The following is a 24,663-nucleotide window of genomic DNA, read 5'->3' as shown; positions in this document are numbered from 1 at the left end:
TACATATTTTAGCCTCCTTTAAGAAAGCCTAAAAATCGGAGAGCTCGTACATAGAAAGATGATAAATGTCAAAAGGCCTTTAGTGTAGCAACACTAGAATAAGGCACTCCATTCAACTAGAAGAATGCTTCCAGATAAATTTCGATAGAATTACAGTGCATTACATGTGTTCATTAGAAGCCGGTCAGCTGCAGCATTTTCCTTCACTTCAACTGAATCCCCATCTAACAGAACAAATTAAGTTTCAAATCAAATTCTGTCATGTTAACAATGAAATTGTCTTCTGAGATGGACAGTATTTTGTAAAGCCTATCTTGTATGTAGACCTTTCCATTTTGCTTTTAGTATGGCATAAAACCTGGCTAACTCATGACCATGCTTCCACATGATATTTACCAGCTTTTTCCAGTGCCCTTAGCCACCTGACAGAAGCTTCCTTAGAGACCCCACTCTCTTTCATTACAATTTCCTCCAGGCATGACTGAACATCTGTAGGCATTTTGGTTGAAGAACCAGCAACATATATGGAAGCACCAGCACTCAACAAGCTCCAAACCTTTTGGCTCTCTTCCTGCATCTTATGCTGCACATAAACCTTCTGCAGCTGGTCCCTTGAGAAGGCAACAAAAAAACCTCCACCCTTATCTTCTGAAAGAACCCCACCTCTTTGTGCATGAGACAACCAAAGATCTCTGTACAAGAAATCCATTTCCTCATTTCTGCACCCAAAGAAGAACAAAACTGGACCAGTTGATCCAATTGCACATTGTATTGCTCTTTCCTCGACAAATCCACAAAAAGGTGCACAACCCGTTCCTGGTCCAATGAGGAGGAGGGGGAGCGATGGTGGTGGGGGAGGAAGGGAACCCTTTAGGAACCACACCGGAAGATATACTCCTGTCCATGACCAAAAAGCCAATTAGATCACACACAAGATGCCTATGCAACTGTAATTGTATTCATGATACTCAAAAAGAACTATCAGTAAGTAACCATACTATCTTGAGGATTCAGTCCAGCCAACCACGTTGAGCAAAGACCTGTTCGCTTCCTCTTAAAAGGTGTATTCCATGATACAACATTCACGGTCAGATGCACTTGATTGGGATGTGCTGATGGGGAAGAAGAAATGGAGAAAGCTCTAGTTTTTAATGGAGGCACCAGCTGCACCAGCCACTCAAATGGCATTTGTGCAGATGGGAAGTCCTCTAATACCTGTACAACCGAAGATCAGTTCTTGAAATAAGAGCGGATAGTACAAGTGAAAAAGAAATTAAGAATTGACACATCTATTTTGGAAACCCATCCCCTCTACTAAAGTATTAGCATTAAAAATCTGTCCTTTTTTGTTCGTTTCTTAAAACAACTACAAAACACACCATAACTCATGTGCATCCTGAAATAACGTATGGCATATGCACAGTGCTAAGCTCGACACAGGAAGATACAGTTTATAAATATCCATAATGAACACACACACCTCCAGAACAGTTCTGTGCTCCTTCTGGTTGTATTCGTATAGATCATCTCTACCTTCAGGTGAAGCAAAATATTGAAGCCTCTCCTTTTCATGTTCAGCAGTTGCAAAAAAACTCAGAACCTGAACAGATGATCATGTCAGTATTTATGTTCCTTCACCGTAAGCAATCATAAATATTGTACAAGGGACAGCACTTGATAAATTCAAATATGGCACAGGGACAAAGAAAAGAAACTAAAAGCATATAATAAATTGGCCTGATATATTTTTACAAAAAGAAATTGTCAAATGATACATTTTAAGTTGAAAAGATTCAAATCAACAAGGATACCTAAACATGCAAATATGGATTTTCTTTCTCTATAGGATATATGCTCCCCCTTCACCCCTCCCCCACCTCCTCATGCGGACAAGGTCCTTTGGCTCCCTTCCCCCCAATGGCCCTTTTAGCACTAGCTCAGCCTGGAACTTTGTTCGAGACTCTGCTCCCATCGTCTCCTGGCACAAACTAATCTGGTTCAAAGGCCATATCCCTCGCCACAGCTTCACAGCATGGAGAACCCTTAGACTTTGCCTCCCAACCCAAGCCCCTTCCTGCTCCACGGAAACATCCCTGTCTCCTCACCTTGAGCCCTTTGTTGGAATGGCCTTGAGGATATAGCCCACCTTTTCTTTGCTTGCCCGTTCACATCCATCATAAGGAAAAAAGCCCTATCCTCGCTATGGCCCCGCTATACGAGACCTCTGGCCTTTGAGCGAAAATGGCTTTGGCTGGACATGACTTTTTCCAAGACCTCTATCTACGACACTATTGGGAAGCTGGTCTTTGGTGCTGCTATCTATCATATTTGGATGGAGCGAAACCTTAGGAGATGGACTGCCAACTCTTGATCTTTTGATCTGATTTGGAAAGCCATCTCCTTCGGCGTCTCTTCTAAGCTCAGTTTTACTTTCCATCGTCGCCTTTTAGATACTCCAAGGAACAGGCATATTGTTGTCTCCTGGGGTCCTGATTTGTCTATTTAACAGCCCACTACCTCTGCGTAGGTTGGATTGCTTGTTCTTGTCCCCCCCCCCTTTTTTTCCCTCCTTCATTGTATATCCCTCCCCGCTTTTTCTCCCTGCCCCCTCCTGGGGTTTGGTAATATATTTATTCACCAAAAAAAGATCAGATGTCAATAAATTAGAATATCAGACAGAAAGTTCTGTCTATCAGCATTTAAGTGTGTTTTATTGCAATAATTATCACAAGTTTAGATTCATGTCCACTTTCTTTTTGACCTTTTACAAATACAAATTTGGTCCCCTCTAGGCCTCTACTCTATTATTCTGAAAAGTAAACGGATGGTGTGTTTAGGAAAACTACATCAAGGTCATGTACCCCATGATTTGCTGGACCAAACTCGGATTCAGTGTCTAGATAGCTATGCAATTTAAGCTGTCATCCATGCATTAGCAGATCAATCTTCCACTAGAAGAGAAAATGGAGGGACTTAGACTCTGATTGTTGGGACGTAAAATGAATGGAAGTAGAAAAAAGAAAGAAATATATTTTCAACTTCCCAACTATTCGACAATCTTTGGGCATAAATAAAGGGCCCGCTGTCAAATTTTACAGTCCCTTGTTCTTAATTCCAATGAAACACAAAACACTATAATTTTAAATCTTACGTCTTCTTTTTAAACTTTCAGCCACACTTTATGTCCAAAAAAAAAAGGGTGGTTGCTGATGAGTCTTTTTTTATTTTTAATTTGGATGTATAATAATCAACTCTGACCATTGAGATAGAACTGTTTTCAGGATAACTTGATGGTTGGGTCTCTCCACTTTCACTACTTGAGCTATTCACCTGCAGTCAGCCCTTTCAGAGACTAAGGACAAATAGTATCAAAATGCTCAATCTCGCAATATGTTGGAGCATTTACCATTGGATGAGAGAGAACAGAGGACTGTCGAGAAGTTCCAGATGAAGTATGGTATGTGGACACCCAGTCTAAGAAAAATCTAGAAGATTCAGAACTAAGAGACAATGTAACTGTAATGTTGGCATTGAACAAGGCCAGGCTTAGGTAGCGTCCAGTGACAGAAGGCTCTGGACCTCAATCAACAGGGTTGAATCAGGGCCAAGGTAGAGGCAGAAGAATATGTACTTTTACAGTTAAATCTTATTTTCAGGCTATAGCCAATGTTAATGCAGAAATTTCTTTCCCCCATAGCTTCATTTGAAATCCGCATATCGCTTCCACAGTCTCCTCCATTTTGGCATGCTTATGAGGCCAAATACAACTAAAACCCTGGGATCGCCATAAAAAACTGTGGCCTCTAGATATTAAAATCATTTATGGTAAGAAGAACTTTTCTTCTTCCTCTCGACCACAAGTGTAATGGTAGAACCAGGATCGGAAATCAATTGCAGCCCGAGAAATCAGACTAAAAAAACCCTGAAATTCCAGAGCAAGAATCACCTAGGCCTATGGAACTGGCCCAGCAACAATTTATTCCAAGAATCAAGTGGTGGTCAAGTCACAGGCTACTGAAACTAAAGCCAGCGATAGTTGCAGGTTTCGGTTGCTCTTTGAACGAAATTTCTCTATAGAGAGGACAATAGGGACCACAATTATAGGTTATAGATCGTCCATCTGCTGAATCAAGCCCCACAGTTTGAGGCTGAAAGTAGGCACCCCGAAAGAGATCAGTACCTGTCTTGCGTGACTGCAGTACTGTTAGAACAATATGAAAGAAGAGAACAGAAAGTATACATTGTAGGGTAGTAACAAGGGAGAAGAAATAATGAATGGAGAGGGGGAAAAATAGGTCGTACCTGAGGGAGAAAGGAAGAAAAGGGTGCAAGAAATATCAGTCACTTCACACCCTAATCAATGAAGATAAGCCAAACCCAAAACTCATTCACTATTCCATTCTAAAAATTGAGTTTGTTGGTTACAAGTATACAACAACAACAAAAAACTCAGCCTTATCCCAACTTAATGGGGTCGGCTATATGGATCCAAACAAAACAAGGTAGGAAAAACTGAGGTCTAAACAAAAAAGGGGAATGAAGATATGGGAAAAGTGCGATGGGAAATGAAAGGAGAAATGAAAAATGAAAAATGAATGATGGAAAATAAAAAGATAAACGAAAGATGAAAATAAGAGGAAAGAGGCACAGCCCAGCAAGTCAGGAGAATCTCAGCCAAATGGGGTCTGCTCATGGATTCTTGCCCTCCAATAAACTCTATTCGAGGTCATACTTAAAACAAGACCTAGACTATGCATGTCTTTCCTCACAACTTCTCTTATGGTCATTTTAGACCTACCCCTAGCTCTTTTAGCTCCTTCAATCAGAAATTCAGAATCATATCACTCCTCCTTACTGGGGCATCCCTAGGCCTCAGTTGAACATGACCATATGATGTAAATAAGTCACCTAAAGGGTTTATTTTATTGAAAATGAACTTTGGGTTGGGTCAAATATGTATTGGGACTTTGATTCCATGGGTTTACCTTGTAATTGGCCAATTTAATGAGCCTAAAATATGGGTAGAAAGTAGGAAAACGGGATTTGCTTCATTAGTTTAATTAGAATCCTATTTTGAATCTATTTTCTTCATTATTTCACTTTCCTATTCAATTTAGGTTACTTTATTAGTTAAGGATAGGGTTACGCCTTTCCTTTTTAGAGTCTAAGTCTATTTTTTAGTCTTCTATATTGTAAGGGAGGCCAGCATTGAACACAAATTTGATTAATGAAATTTTGGCTTTAGCCTTTGTGAAAATCCTGAGATAGGATGAGTGAGATGCCCAGGCTGAGATAGCCTTCCCCAATCCCATCCCATAGATCTCCATTCAAGCTCCAGTTCTGCCCTAGTCGATCTCTTGAAGATACATACTCAGCTGCTGGAATCCTTTGCAACGATCAACAATACTTTCAGACAACAAGTGCATCATCCCCAACCCAAACCCTTCTTCTTCTAATCCTCTAAACTAAACCCTAGCATCCTCTCCATCTTTGAGCATCATTACCATAACCCAAATTCTCTGCCCAGACCAAACCAACCATCAGAAACAGCCCAAAATTGGACCGAACCTCCCTCTCACCCTTAGGGAAACTCGATCCAAGCCCCTGCCCTAAACTACCCTAGATTCCCCATTATTTTCTTTTAAAAAACCCAAAAAACCTAAACCTAATCTGCTGTCCATTCAAATTTACATACCTAACTCCATCAAAACATCTCAGGACCTTCACTGGAAGACTCCACTACATGAACTTACCCTAACCCTACCATCAAACCCTAACTGTAATTTTACACTTTCACCTATTTTAGCCTAACCAAACTACCTGTTAAGATCAGATACTGGTTACTTGGCTTCTAGTTGGTCTCCTACCAATCTAGAACTACATTACCATACCACCTCAAACAACTCTCTCGGAGCTTGTCATTAATCGGGGCAACTCCCAAGTCAGCTCTAATACAATCATTCCTTACTTCATCTTTCCTAGTAAAGTATATAGAGAGTAAAAATAAAATAAACACCAACTCCTATTCCAACTCTAAAACTAAAATAGAATTCAAAACTAACTAGCCTATCTCCTACGACCTTATCAACATAAACAATATAATAAAATGAAATAACCCAAAGTAGTAAATAACTACTACCAGCCCATTTTAGACCAGAAACACGAGTTGGACCGGTTCTGGCTGGTCCAACCATTCGAGTGTCGTGGCATCAGTTTTGCTAAAAGATGTACTCCATGTAGATGAGATAAAGAGTGTCCTGCATCTTCTTCTTCATTGCCCATGTACCTAGGTTGACTGCTTCCCATTACTTACAGTGTGTCAGACTCCTACAAGTTCCCGTTACTGGACCTGAAGATGCTCATGGGTACACAAGAATATTGGGTTCCAGCAGAAGAGGTGGCCTGTTAAGAATCTTGTTAATTGGAAGGAAATAACGCAGGGATTGTAGAAGACAAACAACCTACAGTTGAAGGGGTGATTGAGAGGGTATTGAGTATACTTGTTAAATGGATGCCCCTCTTGATTATGTTCATAGGTTTAAGGTTCACTTATTGTAAGGAAACTGCTCTAAAATCACCTATAGTGGTACTTCCGCTTATTAGTTAGTTGCTGGCTGATCACCTGCCTTAGTGATGCCTCCATTGTAATTGCTTTCCATCATGTCATGTAAATCCCAAACAATACCTATTAAATAGGACAGGAATTGGAACATATCTCTGTGCTCTAGGAGATCCATAACTTTTGGAAGTCTGAATATAATAATGGACAATATTGTCTCACATATCCTTGCACATACATATTTTGTTTGGGTACATCAATTACAGTGTCACTTCTGAGAGAAAATTAAATAAAGAAGGTCAACTATGACTATTGGGTATCAAATTTTCGTTTTCTTTGCTCCATTCATCACTCAATAGACATTTGGACATCATAGAACACTCAATAATCAGTAAGCTCAATAAATAAGTTGAAAAAATACAGGAATTAAAATGATGGTGACAGAAGTTAGAAATTCAAATTATCCTAAGAAAATTAAATGTGTTGAACGTACAATGATCTTGCCTCAAAGAAATAACGTCTAGGAGAAGCTGATGAAATATCCATGGCCAATTCCACAAAACTTTTTAATTTGACGGGGGCCTTTGAGGTTTTTTTAGAAGAATCAGGAGAGAAAATCTCAGTTCCTCCGGGATGTACCTGAAAGTAAGCATAACGTTATCCTTAAACTAAGAACAAAATGAAAACTGCAAGTACTCCTGCAACCAGAGGAACTTGAAACTCCATTCCTTGATGATTACAGATTCAAGTCCCAAAACACAATTGGATCCATGAAATGATTGATACCTTTCATAAATATATATATATAAAAGCACCCATAGTTAAATTTTACATAAGAGGAAAAGACATGGCATAGAACATCTAGTGTACAACTGAGTGTCAGGAAAATTGAAATTGATTAATGAATAATGGATATGATGCAGATTAATCATAGAAATGGACTAAAACTTGGGTTGTATTACATATGTGTTGAGCCTTTGGTCCAATGGGTTTTAATTGTATTTGACCACTTTAATGGGCCTAAAATATGGGTCGTAAATAGGAATACGGAACTTATTAAATAAAGTTGTCGGGTCTTCTAGATTTTTTTTTTTAAATTGTAAAGCCTATATTGGATTACAAATATGTTATTCCAGTCTGAGTTGGCCATCTTTTTCTCATTGGTTGTTAAGTCTTCAGGTCAATTTAGAGCTTTTCTATTAATTAGATGCTGTAATGGGTCAGATTTGAGCTTTTCTACTTGTTGGATGATGTAAGAGCTATAATCAGTCAATCACAGGCTTTTGGTAAAGCCATAAATATATGTAAGGCCATCAGGCCCTCACAACAATTGAATAATAAAGCTTTTCATTTCTGAAATCTATTTTTGTGGATTTAGACCTACCTCTATGGATTTAGTGGTGTTTACCTGATGAATTCTGGGTGTACTTGGTGGACTACAAGTGAAGAGACTAAGGAGGATTCCTTCATAGAAGAATGGATTCTCTTCGTAGGATTTGGTAGATTCCTAACCTGAGGTTTAGTTGGATTCTTAACCTGGTTTCTTCTTTCTTCTATCTCTTTCTCCATCTAATCAGATCAGAATTTCTCATCTTCTAAATCCTGCTGCTAGAGTGTTTAGCAAGCACGCTAGTAGCAGCTGTTGCTGCAGTTTCTCAAGAGCTCTGAGAGATCTGCCCTCTTGCTTCAATGCAAAAATAAAGTGTTTCAGTTTCGGATTTGACCTTGTCTTAGGTTATACCAGTTGATTTGTTTACTGATTGTACCTGCTATATCCTGATTTCAATTACAACTGAATGAGAGAATCGATGTCGTCCGTCCATAGTCCTAGGATGATGGATTCAAACTATCTGTTTGCAAGCTCTACCCTTCTAATCGAATTCTGGTTTTCCCAGTTAGAATAAAAGTCTGTTATTTCAACTCTGTGATTGTTCACTGATTCTGATCTTAGCTTACTGCTATAGTGTTAAGTTCAATTCTTAAAACTGAATTCTGTTTAGTTTCCTAAAATCCCCTAATTGATTTCTGCCCTGCTGATTTATTTTCTAGCTTCCTAGTTGAACTTGACATTTGAGCAGGGGATCATAAGCCCTACCTACCCAGAGAATTTGGGTCCCAACTGATCTGCAGAAGACAGATAATAGGTCTTCTCAAAAAAGACTTCCTAGGTGGGATCTATGAAACTGGAGCCCCAACAAAAAATACCAGGCATTAAAAAAAATATGCCTCTATACATAGCAGGTATCCGAAAAATTAATAAATTAAAGGAAAAGATGTAGAAACTTTAGGTCTAGCATCCCAAGAAAACAAAGTACAATAGCTCATGCTTCTGAAGTCAATGTTTGATGCTTTGGCCTATACTTGCCAACGAAGAAGCATAAGCAAAATTAAAAGAAAAATGTTAACAGAAATGATAATTTCAACTGGATATATTTGGTTCTCACTGTGACAAAGATTCCAAGAGAGAACTTGAGATTATCAGTCCGTACTCAGTATCTAAACACATTATGTAGAGAGGAATAAAACAACTGCTACAGTAGATGACTGTTTAGAAAATGTCAAATAAAAATTTGTACCCGGCTTGCTGTAATGCAAAACAATGCGCAGGAATGGAAAATAATTAAGAGAATAAAAACTACATACTGTGATCAACGAATCTGGGTTTAAATTACAACGCCTTATGAAAGCGTCTATTGCAGCAGGATTTTGACCAGGGAGAACCTCAAGAGCATCACCCACTTGATATTTGATACCCTGGGGGAAGAAATCACAATACTCGGTATGAAAATTAGAATTGATGTTGAATAGAGTCAGAACTTTCTCAAAAATAAAATCAAACTATTCAGAGCCAGAATGAAAACGATAATTTATACTTACAGAAGAAAGAGCTTCAAATTCAAAATGGCGAACATCTTTCCCACATCCTTCTCTGGTTAATTGTTGGTTTTTAATCTAACATAGATTAGTTTCAACACAAGGGAAAAGATATTAAATTCTAAAGCAAAACAAATGTGCGAAGCCTGAATATCAAGAATGAGACTAGAACTAACGTCCATAGCTGGTTCAGTATACATTGGAATTACATATATGTACAAACAGAAGAATCAAATAACACTTATATATATATATGCAAAAAGAAATGAAAACCATTATTGCTAAGACTGACTAGCAAGAATGAGACTTTATTTCCAGCATATCAAGAATGTGCAAAGTCTGAAACACAAGTACCAAAGGGCTACTGTGGGAATGATCTAAGAGGATAACAGGAAAAGAAAGCCAGACAAATAACAATGATCAACAATTATTCAATTATCATCAAGAGAAATGCTAAGACAGTAATTGTACCCAATGGTACTCAGCAGTTTCCAATGGATCTCATGAGATGCTTTTTGAATTCAGGATCCAAGATTGAACCAGCTAGTGTACACTAAGGTCCAGTTAGCATTACTCTTTTCATTTTATCATTGCATGAAAGAAGGTGAATGCTTGAGACATGAGATGGTCATTTAATCATGAGAACTGATTACATTGCATATTAATTGGCGGTGCAAAATGTCAAAAGAAAGAATTCCTAAAAAAAAGACAAGAATGCTACGAACAGACACATTAAAAAAGAGTGTATAACCTCTACCATTTGTAAGAAGCAGTGAGGCCTATTCTTATCATGACAAAGTCTTGCCGGGGACATAGAGCGAGCTCCCTCAATCTGCATCTCGATGCAGTCCAAATCTGAGACAAAGGTAGATAAAATCTTCCTGTCAATTGGTGAACCAGTATTTACATATTTTTCCAGTTCATTACACACTAAATTAGCTGCATCAATCAGTCAACAGGCTGAAGCCAATCTGAACCAATGGGAAGTTCAGTATAAAGCACCCTGAATAGGCTCTGCTTCAGTTCCATTCAGTTCCATGTAGAATCATGTAACAAATTTCTTTTATTTTCACCTTTACAGCCATGATAAGTAGAGGTGATGCAATTTGATTAGTATTTCATACAATTGCTTAACCATTGTTATCATCTATGAACACCATTCTGAAAGAACAGAAAGAAGAGTATTCTAAATATTTTTTTCTTGAATAGAATCAGTAGAAGTTATTCTCTGAAGGGGATTTCATTAATTTCTAATCACAAGAATTGCAATTTCACCAAGTAAATTGCTCAGAACTAGACAACTTACCTGAGGTTGTTGACTGCAGTGATTGCATCTCATCAATGTCATGATACATGATTTTAACTTTGGGACAATCCAAGACTTTCATATCAGAATCTGTAAGCACTGGACCTTTTGGAAAGAATGTAGGATTCATTTGATACAACCTAAGCCACAAAGATGATAACCAAGGATCCAGAGAACCTTCATACCTGCAAATGGAAGACAATGCTTATGGCACTCTTAACATCACTCAAAATTGAAATCAATAATTTTCTAGTACCAATACCAATCACCTCAATAAACAAATGTAGACAACCTTGAAGTTAAAGAAAAATGTAAAAAATGCTACAAGCTATATCAGATGAAAGCCATCAAACTCAACCTCAAAAAACATTCTTTTGCTCACATAAGAGCAAAGCAATAACTAATAAGGAAGTAGGAACTATAAAATCAGATTGTAATTGGCAATATAAGCATACTGACAGGAAGGAATCACAACAAATGTCAATTCAGTATGCAAAATCAGCTACTATAACTGCAACTCAAGAGATGGCTTAGATAACCAAGAAACCAATTTCATACTGCAAACCATAAGAAAACTGAAAAGCCCACACTTGGGTTCATCAAATGTCCTATGAAAAAAGTAAATGTTGTTAAACAAGACATTAAATCATACCCTGAAGGGTGCTGATCATCACCCAGGCCTCTTTCAACTATTGCCTTTGCCCCAAGATCTGAAAGTCTTTTGTCAAGCTTCTTTGCAGCAAACTGCAAAAAGGAAAACATTAATCAATTATATTAGTATTTACTATTTAGTAAAATTGGATACTAGATACAACTCAACTCAAACCCTTATCCCAAATAAATGGGTCGGCAGAATGGATCCTCTTTAGGAAAATTAGATACTAGAATAAACATGTATTTTCTCTGTATCACCAGCCCATTCAGTACCCAGATCCATTAGTAGAAGACAACACTAACTGTTCAAATGGAGGAGAGGAAAGCTGTTGTTTTATAGAATTTACTTGATAGGATAGCTGTTGTTTTGTTGAATTTATTTCCATGTGCGGGTTGTTTGGGTTTTGTGAAAGAGACGAATAAAATGATGTGCAATGATAAATCCGGAGTTTTCCCCAGGATTTGTAATTTTTGCAAATATTCCCAGGTATATAAATTGAATGGTAATTGGCTAGTAAAGAATTCAGCGAATTAGAAAAGAGTACTTTTTTCTTCCAGCTGAGATTCCTTGTTATATGGTCAATGTCGTTTTTTCTTGGTAGTCGATAGCTGAGTTTTACATGTAGAGCTGATAGTTTTATTTAGGGGATATGAATACCATCTAATCTGCAATTATGTCTTTCGTGATGAATGAAAGTCTAATTTTACTGTTAAAAAAAACAATAGCAATTGGATTTTTTTTTTTGGTAATTAATTATATTACCGATCCCCAAGAGGGAGCAGGAGAGAAAGAACGCGAGAACCAATGTACAAAAGGGAGAAGAAAAGGAGGGGGGGGGCGATAGAAAAGAAGGAAAAAAAGGCGGGGGCGATCCTCCAGCCTACGCAGAGGAGGAACGCAAAAGGGCATTATCAAGGCCCCAACAAGTCATAATGTGCTTGTTTCTAGGGATGTCCGAGAAGGGCCTCTGACGGATACAGCTGAGCTTGGAGGACACATCGAAGGAGATGGCTTTCCAAATCACATCAAAAGATCTAGAGTTGGAAGTCCATTTCCTGAGATTCCTTTCCATCCAAATATGGTGAACAACGGCACTAAAGACCAGCTTTCCAATAGTGTCACAAGTGGAGATAGCAATTGGATTTAATGAGAAATTATGTTTACTTATAGAGATTCTGATCAAATCAAGGTGCATTCTTAGATGAATCTTTAAGAGTTGGCATACAACAGTTCACCTACATGAACTTTTCTTAGCATGTGATCAAATGAGCCATTTTATACAAACTATCACCAAATTTTAAAGCCACATTCATGGTACAACCGTAACAATAACAACAAACAAAGCAACAACAGAACAGCAGTTATAATTTACAATCAGATTGACGCATAACAAGAAAGAAGGAAAATACAAGAGGATCCAGAAGAACATCAAACTTTGGGAATTGGGATGGTCAACGAATGTGTTGTAATATGGGTACAAGGATATATTCGTTGAGTAGGGTTTAGCTTGTGTTGCCCTAAGGGTATAATTGTAACTTGCACTTCATATTATAAATTATAAATAAAGAGGGCTTGTATCGCAGTATCAGAGTTAGGAGAATCGATTTTGGGATTCGAGCCTCCTTACCCATGAAACCCTAGAATTTCCTTACCTATGAAACCCTAGAATCACTATCGCCCTCCCTCTCTTGCGTCTCTCTTTCTCTCGCACCTCTAGATTTACCGGCCTCTCGGTTTCGCCATCACACACCGCCACCCTCCACTTCCACCTCACTCGTTTTTTATCGCCAAACATCATCGCCACTTTCTCCTTGCCCCTTCTTGCGATTTTCCCTCGGTGGTGATTTCCCCTCCACCAAGGGATCTTTCTAACTCCATGATTTAAATCTCCCATCCTAATTTTTTGAGATTTTCATGTGGTAATTTTTGGTCATTGTTACCCATATCTCCTTGTGATCAGCAGCCATGTCGGATCCATCAACTGCATCTACTGGACAAGGAGGAGTAGTCCTACAGATACTGCTGCCCAGAGATATCTCCTTGTTGATACTGCTGCAACAATCTGGAAGGTTGCAAAGGAAACATATTCCCAGGCTGATTGATGCACAATGCTATGAACTACGAAGGAAGATCCACAACATGCAACAGAAGGATCTCACTTTATACCAATATTATTCTGCTATACGAGGTCTATGGCAGACTTTGGATTTCTATGGGTGATTTACTGCAACTTGTGAGACAGACACTATTGCCTTTTGTAAGTGGGAAGATAAACATTGGGAATATGATTTTCTGGCTGGATTGAATATGGAGTTCGATCAGATCAAGGCGCATGTTATCAATCGAGATCCGTTTCCCACTCTCGAGCAAACCGATGTTATTGTTGCTTTTGAGGAGAATCGTCGTACTGCTACGGTTCATTCTGTGCCCATGGAACGATCTGCTCTTTGCATTGGTACTAGCACTCCTTCCCGCGGGAACTCCTCCCATGGAAGTCCTGCTCGTGGGACTGATAGTCCTAATTCTGAGAAAGCTCCTGTGAAGTGCGAGTACTGTGGGAAGGAGTGTCACACCAAATACTAGGGGTGTCAACCGGTCGGCACGGTCGGGTTCAGTCGGGCCTAGCCGGGCCTCACGGTGCTTAAAGCCTGCACCATGACCGCCCGTTTAAATATCCGGGTAGGGCCCGGTCGGGCTTCGGGCTATAATCGGGTAATATTATCAGGCCTTAAACGGTATTGAACCAGGCTATGGGTCTGTTTAAATATAAACGGTGCAGCCCATTAAAACTGAATATTTTAATTTTACAAAGAGGTGTACCATCTTGCCACCTCTTTTTTTACTTTTCCAATTAAAATTGAATATTCCAACCGTTTAAACAAGGCCGATTCATTAAAAATAGGTTGAAATAGTGCAGCTCGTGTTGGCCTATGTCCCATGATGGTATCTGAATTAAACATCATCTTGTAAAATATCTACTTCTCCTATAATGGTATCTGAGACCTTGTCAAAATAACTTCCCCAAGGCCAACCATAGCACACTTAAGTAGTCTAATCCCTTCTTTAAGCAGCAGACTATGAAGAGCATATTTAGTTAGTATACATCAACCAAAATTACACTAAGAACCTAATCAAACCCATACTAGAACTTCATTTAGAGTGATACAATGGGGATATACTCTTGGTATGTCAATCATCTTAATATCACAATGAACCACTACTTGGCAAACATAAACCACTACTTAAGTAGTTTGAGCCACAAGGACGCATGCTAATAATAGTTGTCATGGTGACGAGGCGACCCAAGGCGATGGCCAGGCGCCTAGGCATGCACAGGGTTACATGTAAAATATGAGATTAAGGAGGTAGTTACATTTAAGATATGAGATTTTAATATTTTACGGTGAAATTGTAAGGGGGCTAGATGTAAAATAAGGAATTTTATTTTATTTTGTTTTATTCTTTCTAACATTTTTATTTGTTTGTGTACAAAATTCTTATACAATGCAGTACAAGGAATCACCTTTTCAAAACAAACCTAAAGAAAATAAAAAAAAGGGTAGAACACGATTGAAAAGAGAGCTTAGCTCCTGCGACCTTCTTGTTGGGTGGGAGTTGTCATTGCCTTGGGTCCTCTTCATCTTAGAGTTCCTTCTTTCTTTTGTTTTTAATATTATTAAATACATATGATGATACAATGTATGACAGTGTATTTAAATAGTGTAAATCATTGATGCAGAATTAAGGGTGTATTCAAGGAAGAAGAAGAAGAACAACAAGACTTCTGCCTAGTAGCAGCCCACAGTTCTAGTTGGGTTGTTTTGTTTTAAATTTTTTAGTCATGTAATAAACCAATGAACCGATTGGTTCAATTGGTCTAGTTTAAGTCATGGTCAAGTCTTTTGACGAAGTTAGTACTTAGTAGTCTTACTTTGTATTTTCATTTTAGGGAGTTAGTTTCTATTATCATCGTAGGGATTAGTTTCTATTGTAACTCAAGCAAGGGTCAAAATTGAAAGTTTCTAATTTTAGGACTTTCTAATTTTGTCCCCTTGCCATTCTCTCTTTATTGAAGTCACTAAAAACAACCCAAGAGGCCATACTGGCCACGATTTTGATTCTCAACTACTATTGTTATGCATGTTTGCTTCTGTTGAAGTTTTCCTTGGCGTTTGATCCATGAAGAAAGGAACTAGTGTACGATCCAGTTGACTCCTTACGATGGGAAGCCCAGGAGGTTGGTTCCACTTGCTGTTCTTCATCCCCTTCAAGTTCAAGCTACCCTGTTGTTGCCCAACCTACTGTTCTAAGGTTACTTTCTATTTTTTAGCCTAACCTTCTAATTTCTTTCCCCCAACCCCCTATCCAATCTAGCCATTATTTTTCTTCAATCTTTTGAGAACACCTTCCCCTCTCCAAGACCCCCTAATGTAGGACTAGAATGAAGATTCAACCAGTCCCAAACAGGGTCTGAAATCAGGGAAAATTGGTTCAGTTCGATGGGTCAAAGCTGGGATGGTCTAATAGGGTATGGTCTAGTTCAAGGGTGAGGTTAGTATGGAGGAATAGATTTGGGACAGTAGGGAAGAACAAGGGGTTAGGAAAACAAATCTGCAGAAGGTTTTTTTTTCCTGCCAATTTGAGTAGCAGACTAGGAAATAGGGATTTAATGGGTTTTGGGGAGATATCTTGTGGAGGCCAATCAACAAATTAGAAGGGGCTGAAAGGGGGATCGAGTGGAGCTCTAGGATGGGGGAAAATGTGCTCAAAAGCTGGAGGAAAGGTGATGGTTGGATTGAGCAAGAGAAGGGGGTGTAATGAAATTAGTCAGTTAGGCTGAAAAAAGAAAGTAACATGAGAATGAAAGTCTGAGCAGCAGCAGAACAGCTCGGTTGAAGAGATGAGGCTTCTAATGGCTTGAGAACTTGAAATAGAAAGAGAACAAGGACTGAAGAGTAACCTCCTGGGTTTCCCACTGTAAGGAGTCAGCTTGGATCAAACACCAGCTCCTCACCAAGGATCGAACACCATGGAAATAGCTTCATTGAAGCAACATGCAAGCAGCAGTATTTTGGAGAATAGAACTGGCCTGTTAGGCCTCTTGGGTTGTATTTAGCAACTGTCATAAAGAGAGAAAAGACAAGGGAACAAAAATTAGAAAGTCCTAAATTAGAAACTTCTAATTTTGATCCTTGACTTGGATTACAAAATTACAAAAAACAATCAGCTTCTAACTGATGTGACTACTAATTTTAATCACCTACTAATTATGAAAATAGAAACTAACTACTAACATGAAATTAAAAAGTAAATATCCTAGACTACTAACTTAGCCCACATGGTTGACCATAACTTAAACTAGACCAATTGAACCAGCCAATTCATTGGTTTATTACATTACTAAAAAAATTAAAACATAACAACCCAATAGAACAGCACTGTTCATGTGAACAATACCACATGAACAGTGTTACACCAGCAGTAGTTGAGACTCAAAATTGTGGCTAGCTGCCAAGGTAGGTAGCAGCCTTCTTCTTTTTCTTCCTTGAGTACACCCTTGGTTCTGCATTAACTCTCCCCCGTCTTGAAAACATTCGTCTCCGACGAATGGGTGAAGATCATATAACATTCGTACAAGTCTGGATCAAGCTTCTTGAAGTCATCGGTATGTATCCAAGTGCTATCGGGTCGTGGGCAACCCGTCCATATGACGAGAAATGCATAGTAACCAGTGCAACGACGAATGGTTTTGTACATGTCGTCCAAAACCTCTTCAATGATGTCTTCCATAGGTGGCTTAAGTTGGGGCAGGCGTAGAAATTGTTCAGTGTCACCATCATCAGTGTGGCACCTACATAAAGGTGTAAATCAGCCACGTTGAAGACATTGCTTATACTCATATCATCAGGCAGCTCAAGTACATAAGCATTTGAGCCAACACGCTTCAACACCTTGTATGGACCCATCTTCCTTGGGTGGACTTTAGTGTTGACTCCTGGTTGGAACCTCTTCGGATTGACACAGACCATCACCATGTCTCCTAGCTGAAATTCCAGGCAGCGGCGATGACGATCAGTTGTAGCCTTGTAAACATCGTTGCGGAGAGCTATTTGTCGCCGAACATCAGCATGCACCTCTGTAATATGGCACAGAAATTCATTAGCTTCAATGTTGATTCGTGCTAGTGGTGGCAGTGGCACAAGGTCTATAGGCCACCGTGGTTGAACTCCAAGCAGTATCTCAAAAGGAGTGCGACCGGTAGTCCGATTCACGGAGCTGTTATAAGCAAACTCAGCTATATCAAGTATGGATGGCCATGAACATCAGCATGCACCTCTGTAATATGGCACAGAAATTCATCAGCTTCAATGTTGATTCGTGCTTGTGGTGGCAGTGGCACAAGGTCTATAGGCCGCCGATGTTGAACTCCAAGCAGTATCTCAAAAGGAGTGCGACCGGTAGTCCGATTCACAGAGCTGTTATAAGCAAACTCAGCTATATCAAGTATGGATGGCCATGTCTTCTCATAATCATGAGCGAAGCACCTCAATAAGTAACCCAAACTCCGATTAACCACCTCAGTTTGCCCGTCAGTTTGGGGATGAAAAGATGTGGAGAATTGGAGTTTTGTGTTTTGTTCTCAGCCACAAAGTTCTCTAGAAGTAACTCATAAATTTAACATCACGGTCAAACACATGTTGTTGGGCAAGCCATGAATTTGCACCACTTCCTTGAAGAACAGCTTGGCAATTTGCTTTGATACCACTTAATGTAGAACTAGAACGAAGATTCAACCAGTCCCAAACAGGATCTGAAATCAGGGAAAATTGGTTCAATTCAATGGGTTAAAGCTGGGATGGTCTAATAGGGTATGGTTTAGTCCAAGAGTGAGGTTGGTGTGGAGGAATAGGTCTGGGACAGTAGGGAAGACAAGGGGTTAGGAAAACAAATTTGCAGAAGGTTTTTTTCCTCTACCGATTTGAGTAGCAGACTAGGGAATTGGGATTTAATGGGTTTTGGGGAGATATCTTGTGGAGGCCAATCAACAGATTAGAAGGGGCTGAAAGGGGGATCGAGTGGAGCTCTAGGATGGGGGGAAATGTGCTCAAAAGATGGAGGAAAGGTGATGGTTGGATTGAGCAAGGGAAGGGTGTAATGGAATTAGAAGGTTCGGCTGAAAATAGAAAGTAACCTGAGAATGAAAGTCTGAGCAGCAACAGAACAACTCGGTTGAAGAGATGAGGCATCTAATGGCTTGAGAACTTGAAATAGAAAGAGAACAAGGACTACAAAGGAACCTCCTGGGCTTCCCACCGCAAGGAATCAGCTTGGATCAAACATCAGCTCCATCACCAAGGATCGAACACCATGGAAATAGCTTCATTGAAGCAACAAACAAGCAACAGTATTTTGGAGAATAGAAATCGTGGCTTGTTAGGCCTCTTGGGTTGTATTTATTGGCTGTCATAAAGAGAGAAAAGGCAAGAGAACAAAATTAGAAAGGTCCTAAATTAGAAACTTCTAATTTTGATCCTTGACTTGGATTACAAAATTACAAAATACAATCAGCTTCTAACTGATATGACTACTAATTTTAATCACCTAGTAATTATGAAATAGAAACTAACTACTAACATGAAATTATAAAGTAAAAATACTAGTCTACTAACTTAGCCCACATGGCTGACCATAACTTAAACTAGACCAATTGAACCAGCCTTTACATGACTAAAAAATTAAAACATAACAACCCAATAGAACAGCACTGTTCACGTGAACAGTGTTACACCAGCAGTAGTTGAGACTCAAAATTGTGGCTGGCTGCCAAGGTCGGCAGCAGCCTTCTTTTTTTCTTCCTTAAGTACACCCTTGGTTCTGCATCACACCCACTCGATCCAAGTTTCAACCTCACCTGCCCAGCAGATTGGCTGCTATTGGATTTCTCTCCAATTCTGCCCAAACTCAGTTTTCCTGGCCTTTTAGTGAAATCGGCAGAGGGGAAACCTGCTGTTTAACTGGATTTTGTTTAACCCTTGTAGTCTCCTACTGTTTCAGTCCCATTCCATCACCTTACCCTAATCCTAGACCAACCCCTTAACCCATCCGAGCATTCCAACCCTATTTCCATTAACCTAAGTCACCCCCACCCCCCGATTTCCGTTCCTGTTTTGGGACTGGTTGAACCTTCAATCCTGTCCTACATTAATCATCCTACCAAAATGCTAGAAAAGGCATCAAAATTTTTTAATTAAAAAAATCAAGGCTTTTGCACGCCCAGGTGTTGGAAAACCGCCTTGTCCCCGATGCCTTGACAACTATTCATGTTATTCAATATAAATTCACTTATCCATAACATAAGAAGGTTAATAGCATGTCCTGAACATTCTTTTCATATATTATTCAAAAGCATCTGGGAAAGAGGACGTCAGGGAAAATTATATGAATGACCCCAGCTAATGTTGAAAAAAAAGCATTCAGGGACAGGTGGATAGAAAAAGAGTTGGACATTTTACTACAGCTTGGAAACCAATATGTTGAAGAAGCAGAAACAGTTAATGGGAAAGCAACACCATCACTTTCAATACCTAATCAAAAATTCGTGATTACAAACTTCTCAGTCCCAATTAATCCCCATAAACACTGTTATTCTCATCATGCTTGGAACCAAAACAGAATACAACCCAAAAAAAAAAAAGTTACATTGTCATATGCAAATGTTTAGATGGATGAGGAATGACTACATAGATTTAAAAATGAATGCACGCATGGAACAAAGGGTGATATACTGAAAGAAATTAACTAAGATGGTTTGGTAATGCACAACAAAGACCAATGACTGGTTCCGGCTGTAGCAAGAAAGAATGTAAACATCTTTTATTCAGTCAACATGAATGCCGAAACATATCTCTCAGTTACAGTGAAATTGCTTACCGGCATTTGTATAACCGACCAAAGTAATTGGGATAAGGCTGCGTTGAGTTAAGTTAAAGAATACTTAAACAACTCAAAGAAACAAAACTGAGTTGCATCACAATTTCTTATGTGAATATGGTTGCAAACGTTTATGTTTTACACTATTTAGTTTGAAACTGGATTTAGGATATAGAGATCACAAGAAGGAAAGGTTACTACTATTGATAACTAATAAGGGGGGAGGGGAAGATGATAATAGTTAGAAAAGAAACCACCAGGGGAACAGAACTCTGTCAAAGCAAGAGTAACGCCACTCCATTGAAAAAGTGGCATCTTGCCACATGAATGAGGGCAGTAAACATAGGGCATGATACAGTTAAAGCACCACATGTTCAACTCCCAGGTAACTGCAAGACAGTTGATTATCAAAAATCAATGCAGTGCATACAATAGCTTCATGCTTGGCAAGGATGCATGTTGTAACGGAGCACAGAAATGGTAAGAAGTACAAAAAAAATTAATTACATAGTTCTTAATTCATTTTACTAGTATAAAAGATCTCTTACTCAGATTTCTGTCAGTAGTAAGAATGTGAAATATTGGTAATATCATAGTTTTCATGACTACCACAGAAAACATGGATGAAAGTAACGGGATTAAAGAAAAGAAACAGAAATCAATGAGTATTACTGAAGAGGGCTAACCATCAAAACCAAGTCAAAAACGAAGGGATTATTCTGCAATTTATCAATTTCAATACCACAACTAGGCCCAAACAAATAAGTAAATAAAATAACAGTAATTTCAAATATAACAAAGAGAAGTCTATAATTGTTACATTGTATTTCTGATAACCAGAATCTCCTAATCCAAACACAGCATAGTGAACTCCTTCTAGCCAATGCTGGCTGAGATTTCTCTGCAGAAGATACCTCCAGAACACCTAACCATAAAATGGAAGTTAAACACTGAATCAACGTTGATATGAAAGGCAGTTCAATTCTCTCAAAACACATTGATTAATTAAAATCAACCTTCATGGAATCTGGGTTATCCCCTTGTCCTGTTGTTGAAACAATAAAAATCACAATGTCTTCATCAGGCAAGCAATTCTGTGGGCAATAAAAAAGAGATGAGTAGATCAGCAATTTGTTTAAGTAATCATATTATCAAAATTCACACGATGAGAATAAAAAAACTAGCTATGATAGGTAGAGTTTATTGTAGAAACTAGAAATCCAAAACCAATCACTTGTAATCAATAGCTCAATAGAACTAATGAGCATTTAGAATACAAGCAGTAAAAGAATGATATCCAACAAGAAAATTTGATGTATATTGAGAAGATTTTGATAGGCAATATAAAGATGAGCATAATAAGAGGATTTTGAGAAATGCTGAGAGGCGAGCAGTGCTGATATCCCTCAATTATTCTATTTCATCAACAACAACCATTGCCACAAAGAGAACTATTTGAAAAAAAACAACCGCCAGACATGGTGCTTATGAAAAGATTTTCAAAGCTTCAAATCCAAGTAATCCTTGTTTTGACAAGTGCAGCCAAAATGGAGAACAAAGGGTTGCCCCTGCATGATCATTATCCGACATAAGTCGAGAACATTAACTTATTTGAGTTTTAGAGTGCCAGGCTCTAAAATATTTGTATTTGAAATCTTCATGGGAAGCAGTCTCAGAGCGGTTTCAAATGAGGTTCATGAATTACCAGAAGTTGATGCAACACTAGCATCAAACAAGATCATGTAAAGAAGGAGCTAGAGGATAAAAGGATAAACAATCCAGATAGGTCCTAAATAACATAAACGATTGGACTCCAAAAATCACCAATGACTACGAACCAGCCAGCATTTGGGCGTGGAAAAACAACTACGTCAACAGCTTCAGTCATCGAGACTCTTCAAAACTATAACCTTGTACCTCGAAATGTAAAGTTCAATTGATTGAAAACAATACAAGGTCAGAGACGTCGACTCTTCCCTCACATTATAAAGTGGTTCTTGGAAAGCTTTCTAATCCGTAATTGATGATTAATCGGAAATAAACGAGAAACAATAAGAGAAAGACTTACAGCATCGAATTCATCCATGGAAAGGACAACGGCAGGACAGGCCATCCGTCCTGCTTCGCGGCCGACACGTTCTGCCGCATCTAAAGCATTTCCGGTCTGCGAAGCGTAGAGTATCAACAACCGGGTCTTGTCTTCCATAGCTGAGGTCGATTCTCGGGCAATCACCAAGAACTGCAACTGCAACGACTGTTAGAAGAAGCTTTGAACTGCAATCTCGGAGAAGTTAGGCGCCGCAGTGTTTGCTGTACACCACCCACCCTGAAGGTTCAAGGCGTGTTCCAACCGCCCCAACCCGAGAAGAATCAAGACGTTTACCTGAATATTCTTATGAACAAATTACTTGGACCTCCCTGACCTTTCTGACAAATCAGGAACCTCTCCTATTTTTCAAACGTGGTTTTACTTAACCCCAGTCCGTTATTTGTGTTAGTAAAATATATGTTGTGACTAAAATACCCTTACTTATAAACGACCAAAATTTGTCTTTTTTTGATCCACACCTGACAAAACAAGTAGAGAGGGAGAGGGGTTAAAGAACAAGCGGCGACTGCAACTTCACCTCCGGCGACTGAAACTTCTCTCAATCCATCATTGGCCAAGAAGTAATCACTCCAGAGACCTTGTTCTTCACCTCCGCCGACTGCAAATTCACTTCTCTTTTCAGCCGATTAACTGTGTCCAGTCGAAGGAGATTCTGCAACTGTAGTTATGATGTTCTTCAAGGTTCAAATTTCTACCTGCAAAAATCCGATAACAAAATTAACGTCAGATGGGAAAGAATGAAATACCCAAAAATTCATAAACGAGAATTTCATAACCAAATCAAATAGGTTATGAATTTGCTGCTTTGAATAAAACTCAAACTTTGAGTTTTTTTTTTTTTTTTTTTTTTTTGGGGGGGGTGTGTTTGATTGCTTGTGGAATTGCAGGAAATTAGATAAAACTTCTTAAGTTTTCCTTTATGATTTTGAGTTTTTTTCTTCCTGGGTAATCGTTGTCTCACTTGTTTCATTTTCTTTCTCCTATCATTTTTGTTCCGGGTGCCCTCAGGCTTGTCAACCGTGAGATTTTCTTTTTGATGGGAATTGCAGAAATTTGTTGGTAGATTATGTGTATTTATTAAAAATAGTTGCTTTTCTAAGTTTCGCATTCTTCTCAGTGGACGGATTGACGGATTCTCCTGTAATTCGAAAATGAAAGAAGATTCAATTCCTTCTTTAATAAAGATTAAAGATTGACTTCGGCAGAATTAATCATCAGAACCACTCCGATGGCTGATCTAGGGAAAGATTTCTGATTTTCGACTCCGGAATTAGAATGCGATAATCGGCGGAGCGATCAAACAGAAAAGATTTACAAAATGACAATGGAAGTATTGTTAATTTTTATCCCTCTTTCTCCGGTATTAATAGGAAGAGGGAATGTTACGAAATGAGCCAGGGCCACAGTCAGGGTCCCACTCGCTGCAGCACACAGTACACACCACAGACTCTTCTTCCGGATTCAGATCCTCTACTTCCAAATTCTTGGCAGCCATCGAGCTGCCATGCTCCCATGGTGTGCCACGTGTATATATGCACATCTAACGGTTCTTTCTTTGAAAAATTCAAAACTTAAAATCTTTACATGGTTATCTCCACAACCAACCCCAACCGGTCCGGTTGATCAAATCAAACCAAGTCAAATGGGTCACAAAAAACAACCGTGAAGAGAAACCGTTTTCAAACCCTCGTCATTTTCCTTCCTCACCGTGCACGATTGCCGCCACTCATCTGCCTCTGCGGTTCCTCTCCTGCTTTTGACTTCTAATTTCTGTTTGAATCCCTGCGTTTTCAAGAAAGTTTCTCTTCTTTATCTCTTAATTCCCCCGAGTCTTTCCAATTCTGAAAACACAGTCTCACAATCACTGATCACCGTCTCACCTATTTATCCTCTCAACTTGCACACACAGAGATTTGAAGTAGCAGCTATAAGGAGAATAGTCCCTGGTGAGCAACTTGGATTATCTCAATGACTTCAACCCTTTCCAAAATCTTGAAATTCTCATCAAACAGTTTCCTTTGCCCACTCTCATCACTGTGCAAGTAATGTATTGAATGGTTCTCCTATTAGTTCTCTGTCTCTGCAAGTTTCCAATTTCGTCTGTTTTTTTATTTTATTTTTTATTTATACACTATTTCTTGAATCATGAAACATTGGAAGTATTTTTGCATGGACAAGTTAGAATGTCTTTTGCCATGACAAAGTTTTAGGTTGCATTTAAGCAGTGC

General features: G+C 38.9%; 1 protein-coding gene across 3 annotated transcripts; it reads right to left on the bottom strand.

The window, feature by feature from the left end:
• Positions 1-184: 184 nt before the first annotated feature.
• LOC122649686 (NADPH-dependent diflavin oxidoreductase 1-like) lies at positions 185-22,674 on the bottom strand. 3 transcript variants are annotated; one of them, XM_043842923.1, is made up of 12 exons: positions 22,394-22,674; positions 21,342-21,419; positions 21,146-21,250; positions 11,392-11,483; positions 10,740-10,924; positions 10,191-10,288; positions 9,437-9,511; positions 9,203-9,313; positions 7,064-7,198; positions 1,481-1,600; positions 999-1,215; positions 185-897 (listed from the first exon to the last, which is right to left on the bottom strand). In XM_043842923.1, exons 1-12 carry the CDS (start codon positions 22,529-22,531, stop codon positions 368-370), a joined length of 1,884 nt encoding a protein of 627 aa, XP_043698858.1. In that variant the 5' UTR covers positions 22,532-22,674; the 3' UTR covers positions 185-367. The 3 variants fall into 3 exon arrangements, with proteins under 3 accessions (XP_043698858.1, XP_043698859.1, XP_043698860.1); XM_043842924.1 differs by lacking the exons at positions 10,191-10,288; positions 11,392-11,483; positions 21,146-21,250; positions 21,342-21,419; positions 22,394-22,674 and having other exon boundaries at positions 186-897; positions 10,740-10,916; XM_043842925.1 differs by lacking the exons at positions 10,740-10,924; positions 11,392-11,483; positions 21,146-21,250; positions 21,342-21,419; positions 22,394-22,674 and having other exon boundaries at positions 186-897; positions 10,185-10,208.
• Between the last annotated feature and the right edge of the window lie 1,989 nt (positions 22,675-24,663).

The sequence above is a fragment of the Telopea speciosissima genome, chromosome 2 (genome assembly GCF_018873765.1).
Source record: "Telopea speciosissima isolate NSW1024214 ecotype Mountain lineage chromosome 2, Tspe_v1, whole genome shotgun sequence".
In the NCBI taxonomy this organism is placed as follows: Eukaryota; Viridiplantae; Streptophyta; class Magnoliopsida; order Proteales; family Proteaceae; genus Telopea; species Telopea speciosissima.
This window is presented reverse-complemented; position numbering and strand designations above follow the sequence as displayed.